The sequence below is a fragment of the Mauremys mutica genome, chromosome 20 (assembly GCF_020497125.1).
Source record: "Mauremys mutica isolate MM-2020 ecotype Southern chromosome 20, ASM2049712v1, whole genome shotgun sequence".
In the NCBI taxonomy this organism is placed as follows: domain Eukaryota; kingdom Metazoa; phylum Chordata; order Testudines; family Geoemydidae; genus Mauremys; species Mauremys mutica.
In genome coordinates, this window is record NC_059091.1 from 4,431,541 (window position 1) to 4,441,481 (window position 9,941).

At 67.6% G+C, this 9,941-nt stretch overlaps 1 protein-coding gene across 1 annotated transcript; it reads right to left on the minus strand.

Moving 5' to 3' along the window:
• Positions 1 to 1,529: 1,529 nt before the first annotated feature.
• On the minus strand, positions 1,530 to 6,576 carry LOC123353763 (transcription factor Sp5-like). The gene is made up of 3 exons (XM_044995173.1): positions 6,453 to 6,576; positions 6,022 to 6,116; positions 1,530 to 2,944 (listed from the first exon to the last, which is right to left on the minus strand). The coding sequence occupies exons 1-3, from the start codon at positions 6,574 to 6,576 to the stop codon at positions 1,976 to 1,978; spliced, it is 1,188 nt and encodes a 395-aa protein (XP_044851108.1). The 3' UTR covers positions 1,530 to 1,975.
• Between the last annotated feature and the right edge of the window lie 3,365 nt (positions 6,577 to 9,941).

Genomic DNA, 9,941 nt, shown 5'->3' on the forward strand with positions numbered 1-9,941 from the left:
AGCAAGGCCGTGAGGTGGGGCCCCCGAAGCCCCAGGGGCCGTGCCCACAGCCCCGTCCTGCACTCACAGCCGCTAGCTTGGAGGGTGTTGACTAGAGGGGGGTGCAGGTTGGGGGTACAGGGTAGTGGCAGAGCTGGGGTGGGGGCTGCGGGGCAGGAGCTAGAGGGGGGGCCCGTGCGGTGAGAGGGGGCCAGGGACGGGGGGGGGGTCAGAGCGGGGGCTGTGAGTTGAGTGAGGGACACGGGTGGGGGGGGTTCCTTTCCTGTTTATGCCATGGGGGGGCGTTAAGACAGATCAGATCTCAGGGCAGCTCCCCCTCCTGCAGGGGATGGGGGAGTGTTTACCCACCAGCTGGCTCTGCCCCCCCCCACTCCACAGCCCCCCCCCAGGAATGAACCCCCTCGAGGGATTCCTGAATCCCCCCCCCAAAGATAAAAATTTGCTCCCTGAAACAGCCCTCCCTGCTGTGGGCCCAAAGTGGGGGGATCTGCTCTGACATTCCCCCCCAGAACCCCATGTGGGCTCAGCACCCTCCGCCCCCCCAGGGGTGCAGGTGGGGTGGGAGCGGGGAGATCACGTGGGCTCAGCCCCTCGCCCGTGCAGCCCCCCCTCCCCAGAGGTGGCCGCATTCTGGTGGTGCCTCACAGCGCCCCAGGGTTTCCCCCATTCTCTGGGCAGCGACCCCCATCTCAGCCGGGTCGGGGTCCCCCTCCCCCCACCGGGGCCCTAGAGACTGGACCAACCACAGTGGCCGGGGTGGTGTCAGGCGTTTAATGGGTGTCAAGCCCTGTACATGGGGCAGGGGGCACAGCCTGCGCCCCCCCCCCCCGGAGCCAGCCCCCCCCCATGGTGATGTCAGAAGCGTGTGTGTGACCTCGCTCGCTGTGATGTCACAGTGACTGCGCGGGCCCCAGCGGGGGAAGGGTGATTTGGCAGCTGCCCCCATGTTCACTGTGGGGTCCAGGTGTCAGCCCCCCCCCCCAGGACAAGGGGGTCCCAGTGCCGTGAGTTTCCTTCTAGCCACCTCCAACCCCCCCCCCCCCCGCCCACCTCCCATGCAGCCGCTAGCTCGGCTGGTGGTCCCAGGACTGGCGGCTCCATCGTTCCTGCTGAAGATCCATGAGGGAGGAGGCCTGGGGCGGGGGGGTCCCCCCACGCCCCCGGGTCACAAGGACTGGCTTTTCCAGGGGGAGTGCGCTGTGCAACTTTGAGAGACTCCTGGGGGGCGTCTCCGTGGGTGTGTCCGGGCGCTCTGGGCGGGGTGTCTCCGCAGGTGTCCGGGGTGCTCTGGGGGGGTGTCTCCGCAGGTGTCCGGGGTGCTCTGGGGGGGAGGGGCATCTCAGTGCTCTGGGGGGACATCTCTGCAGGTGGCTGGGGGTGCTCCGGGGGAGGCGTCTCCGCGGGTGTCTGGGGGCGCTCTGGGGGGGCATCTCCATATGTGGCTGGGGTGTTCCGGGGAAGCATCTCTGTGGGTGTCCAGCGTGCTCGGGGGGGGGGCGGCTCTGCAGATGTCTGGGGTGCTTGGGGGGAGTGTCTCTTCAGCCCAAAGCTTTCCCGAGGCGGGGGTCTTCTGTCGGGAAATGTCGAACTCCAACCGTCTCTCGGCTTCTGTCTCAAAGTTTCCCGTGGAGAGGGATGGCCCCGGCTGCATTGCCCTGGCTGTGCCGCGGGCTGCCCGGGGAAAACCCGCCCGGCACCGTGCAGACGCTGGGGTCCACCCGTGATCAGGGCCACCTGGGGTATTTTGGAACAGTCCAGCCTGAGTGGCCGGATTTGGGATCTTTCCCGCAGATCCCAGGCTGGACCTGCTCTGTCTCGTGCCTCCGCCATGTCTCCAGGTGTGTGCGCACAACGTGGAGTGTTTGTATGCGGGGCCAGGAGCGTGGGCCTCAGTTTCCCTCCCCCGCAGGTCTGTCCCCAATAGCAGCGGCGCCGTCCCTCCCCGTGCCCCCCACCCCCGCCGTCCGCAGCCCCCTCACTCCTGCTTGATGGTCCCCAGCTGGGCCCCGCTCCCCTTGGGCCGCTTGCCCTGATGGGTCTTGATGTGCTTGGCCAGGTGGTCGCTGCGCATGAAGCGCTTCCCGCAGCCCTGGCAGCCGAAGCGCTTCTCGCCCGTGTGAGTCCGCAAGTGGCGCTGCAGCTCGTCCGAGCGGGTGAAGCTCTTCCCGCAGTACAGCCAGGTGCAGACGAAGGGGCGCTCGCCCGCGTGCCAGCGCAGATGGGCCTTCAGGTGGGACGTCTTGCCGTAGACCTTCCCGCAGCCCGGCAGGTGGCACACGTGCTGCTTCTTCTTGCCCGGCTCCTCGGCGCCCGCCTGGCAGTTGGGGCACTTGCAGCGCCGGCAGCGCCGGGCCGGGCCCAGCAGCCCCTTGGGGGAGCCGTGTAGCAGGGCTGGGAGCGGGGGCTGTGGCCCCAGCATCAGGGGCCGGCTCAGGTGGAAGGCAGGCAGGTTGCCCGGGGTGGGCTGCTGCAGGCTCCACCAGGGGGCATCTTCCGCGTGGCCCCCTGGGGCGGCTGGGGCACTGGGGGGGCCGGGGCCCAGGGGCCGGGGGGCCATGCCGCCAGAGCTCGGCAGGAAGCTGGGGAAGTCCTGAGCCTCAGGGAAGTGGTAGGAGGAGCCGGGCGGCCCCTGGGGAGCCAGGACCTTGACCGGGGACAGCTCGAAGGAGTAGGTGTGCTCGGCCGGTGGGGTCAGGGGCAGCTCGTGGGTGCCCGGGGTTCCATGCCCAGGGTACTGCGCCTTGTGCAGCCCGAAGGGCATGGCGTGGGCACTCAGGCCGGAGCCGCCCGGCACCTCGTTGCTCCAGAGTTGAAACATCCCGGCGGGGCCACCCGCAGCCTCATAGGCGGCCGGGGCAAAGTCCGCAGAGGAGGGTCCCGCTGCCAGGAACGCCGAGGGGTGCCGGGGAGCAGCTCGCTCCGGGGAGGAGACGGGGGTCCTCTCCTGGGGCAGAGAGAGCTGGAGTCAGGCAGGGCCAGGCCTAGCAGCGAGAACGACCCCCCCTCCCAGTACCGCTCCCTGCAGCTTGCCCCCAGCGCCTGCATCACCTGCCCCCCCCGAGCATCTTCACCCCCCAGTGCCTGCATCACCTGCCCCCCCCGAGCATCTTCACCCCCCAGCTAGTGCATCATCACCTGCCCCCCCCCGAGCATCTTCTCCCCCCCAGCGCCTGCATCACCTGCCCCCCCCGAGCATCTTCACCCCCCCAGCCAGTGCATCACCTGCCCCCCCCGAGCATCTTCACCCCCCAGTGCCTGCATCACCTGCCCCCCCGAGCATCTTCACCCCCCCGCTAGTGCATCATCACCTGCCCCCCCCCGAGCATCTTCACCCCCCAGCCAGTGCATCACCCCCAGCCCCTGCATCACCTGCCCCCCCGAGCATCTTCACCCCCCAGCTAGTGCTTCATCACCTGCCCCCCCGAGCATCTTCACCCCCCCCAGCGCCTGCATCACCTGCCCCCCCCGAGCATATTCACCCCCCCAGCCCCTGCATCACCTGCCCCCCCCGAGCATCTTCACCCCCCCAGCGCCTGCATCACCTCCCCCCCCCGAGCATCTTCACCCCCCCAGCGCCTGCATCACCTCCCCCCCCAGAGCATCTACACCCCCCATCCTGTGCATCACCTCCCCCCCCGAGCATCTTCTCCCCCCAGCCCTTGCATCACCCCCCCAGAGCATCTTCTCCCCCCAGCTAGTGCATCATCACCTGCCCCCCAAGCATCTTCACCCCCCAGCCCCACCCTCACCCGCCCCCCCGATCATCTTCACCCCCCCCCCAGTGCATCACCCCCCTCCCCTGCATCACCTGCCCCCCCCGAGCATCTTCACCCCCCAGCCAGTGCATCATCACCTGCCCCCCCCGATCCTCGTCCCCCCCCCAGCCCCTGCATCACCTGCCCCCCCGAGCATCTTAACCCGCCCGTTAGTGCATAATAACCTGCCGCCCGAGCATCTTCACCCCCCCAGCCCCTGCATCACCTGCCCCCCCAAACATCTTCACCCCCCAGCTAGTGCATCATCACCTGCCCCCCGAGCATCTTCACCCCCCCAGCTAGTGCATCACCCCCAGCCCCTGCATCACCCGCCCCCCCGAGCATCTTCACCCCCCAGTTAGTGCATCATCACCTGCCCCCGCCCCCAGCCTGAGCATCACCCCCAGCCTGAGCATCACCTGCCCCCCCAGCCTGAGCATCTTCCCACCCCTGCACCAGAGCGTCACCCCCCAGCCCCTGCATCACCTGCCCCACCCCGAGCATCTTCACCCCCCCAGCCAGTGCATCACCCCTGGTACCACTCCCTGCAGCTTGCCCCCAGCCCCTGCATCACCTGCCCCCCCAGCCTGAGCATCTTCCCACCCCTGCACCAGAGCGTCACCCCCCAGCCCCTGCATCACCTGCCCCCCCACCACAGCAACCCTCTCCTCTGCCAGAGCATCACCCACTTGACTTCCCATCACAGCATCACCCCCCCCCAGCCACCGTGCCTCCGGCCCCCCAAGCTGAAGCACCCCCCTCCCCAGCTCCACAAGTCCTGCCTCTAGGGGGTGCCCAGGGCCCCACAGAACAGAACTCCCCCCCCACCCCCAGGTGCTCATTAGCCTCTGATGCAAATTGCCCCTATTTGTGCCTGGGCACCAGCTCCCCCAGCAGGACTGACCCACCCCCAAACCCCAGCTGGTTCCTGCCCTCCCCACCTTGGGGCGGGAGCCTGGATGTGGTTCCTGGTGATCTCTCCCCCCCCCCCCCCCGAACGCTGGGCCCACCTCAGGGCACAGCTCAGACTTGGGAGCCCCACAGACTTGCCTGAGTGGGGCCCAAGCACAGTTCTGGGTTGGCAGCTGGGGGTGTGGAGCTGCAAACTCCTTTTCCTGCCCTGGCAGCTGTGGGTGTGCCCTGCCCAGGGCGGGTCAGGCCTCTGGGGGGGCTCCCCCCCGGCTGATCAGCCTCAGGGTGGGAATAGCTCCCAGTCTATGCGTCCAGAGCACAGGGCTCAGCCCCCAACTCCTGCACCCTAAGACTAGAAAGTTGAGGCGTTTGCAAAGCTGGGTTATTAACCCAAGCCAGGATGCACGACTGCCCGGGAGGGGGTGTTACACTGAGCCTGGCACGGGCAGCCTGGCACAGCCCAGCAGTCCCCAGCCCGTTCCCATGGGTGCTGAACTCACTCCAGATTTCACCCATGTATCTGGGAGCAGAGTCCAGCCCAGAGGTTGGGGGATCTTCACTAGGCAGAGACGTGCCCGTGCATCCCGCACCACCAGTGCCCCGTGCATCCCGTACCACCAGTGGTTTGGCCAAGGGCACCGCTCCGGTCCTCACCCTGATGCAGGCAGTGTCCTGTGCCCACTCCTGTGAGGGGCGAGCCCGCCTACTCGGTTATAAATGGGACACGGGGGCTCTGCTGAGGTTTCAGGGGACCCGGGGCCCTGGGGAGAGGCGGGTGGCAGGAGCTGCAGAGGAGAAGGCTCTCGCAGGGGCAGAGGGGAGGGGAGCAGCTCCACATGGCAGAGGCTGCAGAGTGACTCATGCCCTGTGATTCAGGGGAGGGGTGAGTCTGAAAATATGACCCCCTCCCGCTCCCAACCCTAGCAGGACCCTGCGCTCAGCTCCCTCGGACTTTCTCACAGGCTGGAGGGTCGTGGGTGCTTGAGCTGGGACTTGCAGCGGGGGCAGGGGGCGCGGTGCGTCCCGTGACAGCAGGTGACCAGTGTGCAGCCGCCGGGGTCACAGCCCTGCGCCCAGGTCCCAGCTTGGTAACAGCAGCCGCTGGCGGGTTCTGCTCCCTTGGGCTCCAGGGGGTGGGGGTTGGGGCTTTCCACCAGCCCCTCTGGAAGAATAAACTTCTCTAGGCGGGCAGCCCAGCCATGGCCCAGGACCTGGCGATGGCAGCAGCAGCCTGTCCCCGGCCGGAACCCCCGGCAGAGCGAGCGGTGCGCGGCTGGCCGGCTCCAGGTGTGAGGGACCCGCTAGGCCCCAGGGGCCCCGGGGAAGACGCCCAAGGGGCGTGGCTGGGGCTAACACCGAGGCAAAGGCCCGAGGCGTAGCTGCCCTCCGCTGGGCTCAGCTCGGAGCGGGAGGGATCCAGAGGGCGGGCCGGGGACGAGGAGACGGTCCCTGTCCCGTGCCAGGCAAAGCGCATGGAGAGGATCTTCCATGGGAATCGCCTCTCTTTGCTCCCCCGCCCCCCGGAAAAAAACCCCACCCCCTCTCGGCTCCGGGCAGCGACCTGCCTCCCAGCGAGGCGTGCTCGGGATCGGGGCCCTCGGAGAGCCGTTACATCCCCCCTCCCAGCACCTCCCTGCGTCGCAGGGCGCAGGACTTGGGCACGGAGGGCGCAGCTCTCCGGGGCGCACGCAGCGTTCCAGCGGGGTCCCCCGGCCCATCCCCACCCTGCTGGGGCGGGGAGCCGGCAGCTCGCCCGAGTTCCCGGCCGGAAGGGAAGCCCCTTACCTGCAGCGGGGCCGGGGGCCGGGAGCCGGGGCCGGGGGCTCAGGGCTGCTCCATGGAGCGCGGCGCGCCGCGGCTCGCAGGCGTCACTCTCCGTCTCCGGCCGCCGCTTCTCCCCCGGCCGCATCTTTGCGCTTTTCCCCCCTGCGCGCAAACTTTTTTTTTTTGGGGCTGCCCCCTCAGCCAATCAGGAGTGCGGAGGGGAGGCAGCCTTTGAAGTCGGGGAGCGAACCAATCATTAAACTAGACGGAGGGATTTCAAAGGGGTCTGGCGGGGTCTCCTTTAAGCGCCGCGCCGGGCTCCCTGCTGGGCCGCTCGTTACGGATGCAAAGGGGCCGATTGGGCTCGTGTGAAGAGCCCCGGCTGCTCGTTTTATCTCTTGAAAGGTACAGCGCGAGGTGGGGGTTTTAGGGAGTCGGGGGGGAGGGGGAGGGGAAGGCGCTCGTGGGATGCAACAAATGGTTCCTCTTGGGTACGTGACGTGCCAGCCCAGCAGCAGGGCCTCACCCCAGAGCTGGCTGCATCCAGGACAGGGGAGGGCGTTGGTGGGTTCAGGATGCCCCCTGCCTTCTGCCCATCGCCCTCTGCCCAGTTCAAGGGCCCCGGACGCCCCCCTGGCTCTAACCACTCCACCCCAGCCGGCACCTTCCTGCTTTGTGGCCACAGAGAGGCGGGGAGGGGCCACAGGAATCCCCTCAGCCTGGCACCCCAGGATCAGGTGGCAGGCCCACTGGTGCGTGGCTCACTTCGTATCCAGCACCTTGGGACGCTCCTGGGAACGGAGCCGGGGTGTTTCGGACACACTGGAGATTCCCCCGGTGGCTCTGCAGCGGGGGGCAGGGCAGGGCGCCCAGAGATCCCCCTGCAGACCAGCCCCTCCGGGGAATGGGAGGGGGGAATGAAGCATCAGCTCTCCCAGGCCTGACTTGAGGGGTGGGTCAGAGACCGGCTTGAAGCCAGTGCCTGTTATTAGCATTAGCTCCCAGATACCCCGGTGAGGGGCACCTGCGGGAAAGCAAGAGAGACTGACTGGAAGATGGACAGAATTACAGCAGGACAGATGGACAGACACACAGACGATAAATCCCCTCCACTTCTCCAAGGTCTGCCAAGGCGCCGCTCTGCCAAGACTGGCCAGCTGGCCTCCTCCGTCCACACGGAACGTGTGTCTGGCCTGGGGGGTGGCTCCCTGTGCTGCGTCCGTGTGTCAGCCTGGGGGGTGACTCCCTGTGCTGCGTCCGTGTGTCCGGCCTGGGGGGTGACTCCCTGTGCTGCGTCCGTGTGTCCGGCCTGGGGGGTGACTCCCTGTGCTGCGTCCGTGTGTCCGGCCTGGGGGGTGACTCCCTGTGCTGCGTCCGTGTGTCTGGCCTGGGGGGTGGCTCCCTGTGCTGCGTCCGTGTGTCAGCCTGGGGGGTGACTCCCTGTGCTGCGTCCGTGTGTCCGGCCTGGGGGGTGACTCCCTGTGCTGCGTCCGTGTGTCAGCCTGGGGGGTGACTCCCTGTGCTGCGTCCGTGTGTCAGCCTGGGGGGTGACTCCCTGTGCTGCGTCCGTGTGTCAGCCTGGGGGGTGACTCCCTGTGCTGCGTCCGTGTGTCAGCCTGGGGGGTGACTCCCTGTGCTGCGTCCGTGTGTCAGCCTGGGGGGTGACTCCCTGTGCTGCGTCCGTGTGTCAGCCTGGGGGGTGACTCCCTGTGCTGCGTCCGTGTGTCCGGCCTGGGGGGTGACTCCCTGTGCTGCGTCCGTGTGTCCGGCCTGGGGGGTGACTCCCTGTGCTGCGTCCGTGTGTCGGCCTGGGGGGTGACTCCCTGTGCTGCGTCCATGTGTCCGGCCTGGGGGGTGACTCCCTGTGCTGCGTCCCTGTGTCCGGCCTGGGGGGTGACTCCCTGTGCTGCGTCCGTGTGTCAGCCTGGGGGGTGACTCCCTGTGCTGCGTCCGTGTGTCAGCCTGGGTGGTGACTCCCTGTGCTGCATCCATGAGTCCGGCCTGGGGGGTGACACCCTGTGCTGTGTCTGTGTGTCTGGCCTGGGGGGGGGGGGTGGCACCCTGTGCTATGTCCTTGTGTCCAGCCTGGGGGGTGACTCCCTGTGCTGCGTCCGTGCGTCCGGCCTGGGGTGTGGCGCCCGGCAGTGCCCATGTCTTCGGCCTGGGGGTGGCACCCTGTGCTGTGTCTGTGTGTCTGGCCTGGGGGGGGGGTGGCACCCTGTGCTGTGTCCGTGTGTTCGGCCTGGGGGGGGGTGACACCCTGTGCTGTGTCTGTGTGTCCGGCCTGGGGGGGGTGGCGCCCTGTGCTGTGTCCATGTGTCCGGCCTGGGGGGTGGCGCCCGGCTGTGCCCGTCCCTCTCCGCTGCTTGGCAGGAGCCTGGCTGAGGCTGCTGGACCCAGACAGGGGCTGGCATCCGCCCACGCTGCCCAGGTGGTGAGATTCGGTGAGAGAGCAGCTAGGACAGCGAGTGCCCAGCAGGCAGGAGCTGGCAGGAGGCACGTGGGCCCCAGTCTGGCAGGAGGAGGGGGGGGGGGGCGTGTGTCAGCCAGGCTCTGAATCCTCCCCCCTCCCCCAGTCACCGGCAGGTTTGCCCCTCCCCCAGCTCTCCTCCCCTCCCTCACCCCCAAGGCCTTGGGGGCATTGTATGCAAATAGCCCATTGTGCTGCCTTATCTCCTGGCTCTGGGCTGCCCCCCCCCATCAGAGTGCCCAGCCCCCCCTCCATTTGCATTTTCCATCCCTAGGGTGGGTTTCAGTGAACGCCCTGGGAGGGGTTGTTTCTGTCTCCCCCTCCCCCTCCGCCCTCAGGTATGTGCCAGGACCTCAGCCCATCCCCCTCAGCCCAAGGAACTGGTATCCCCGCCCCCGCCATGTCTACAGGGCAGCTGTCACTCAAACGTGTTCACACAGTGCTAGTGTGGACGGCACCAGGCCCCAGCTGGCCGGCTGCAGCTCGGCCTTCCGGCCCCGTTGGCCCCACGGCTTGGCAGCGGGTGTGGTGGTGTCAGGGCCAGGGGCACCATCGGCTGGGAACCAGCTATCACATGGAGATGGGAACTGGGCTTGGTGTGGGGCATGGCCCCGGTGCCATGGGGAGGGGTGCGGTGGGGGGCTGCGGGCAGTGGGTTATTCTCTCCCCCAGGAGGACCATGCCAGGCAGCCCTAAGCTGGGTGTTGTATCAAGAGGCAGAAGTGGGTGGGGGTGGTAGTGAGAGTGTGTGTGTAGCAATGGGAGTTGTGTGTATGAGTGCTGTATGAGTGTGGCAGCAGCACACGTGCGGTGCAGGAGTGCGTATGTGTGTGTGCATACAGTGGGTGTGTATGTGCATGCAATGCATGTGTTTGTGCACTGGGTTCATAGTGCATGTGTGCATGCAGTGTGTTTGTGCAGTGTGTGTGTGTGCGTGCAGTGTGTTTGTGCAGTATGGATGTGTGTGCAGTTTGTGCAGTGTGTACAGTGCGTTTGTGCAGTGCATATGTGCACAGTATGTATGTGTGCATGCTGTGCGT

Coding starts and splice junctions, on each gene's coding strand:
- LOC123353763 (XM_044995173.1), bottom strand. CDS start 6,576: ATGCGGCCGGGGGAGAAGCGGCGGCCGGAGACGGAGAGTGACGCCTGC. Junction 6,117..6,452: donor GGCCCCCGGCCCCGCTGCAG/GTAAGGGGCTTC, acceptor GGCACGGGACAG/GGACCGTCTCCTCGTCCCCG. Junction 2,945..6,021: donor CCTCGGGCCTTTGCCTCGGT/GTTAGCCCCAGC, acceptor TCTCTGCCCCAG/GAGAGGACCCCCGTCTCCTC.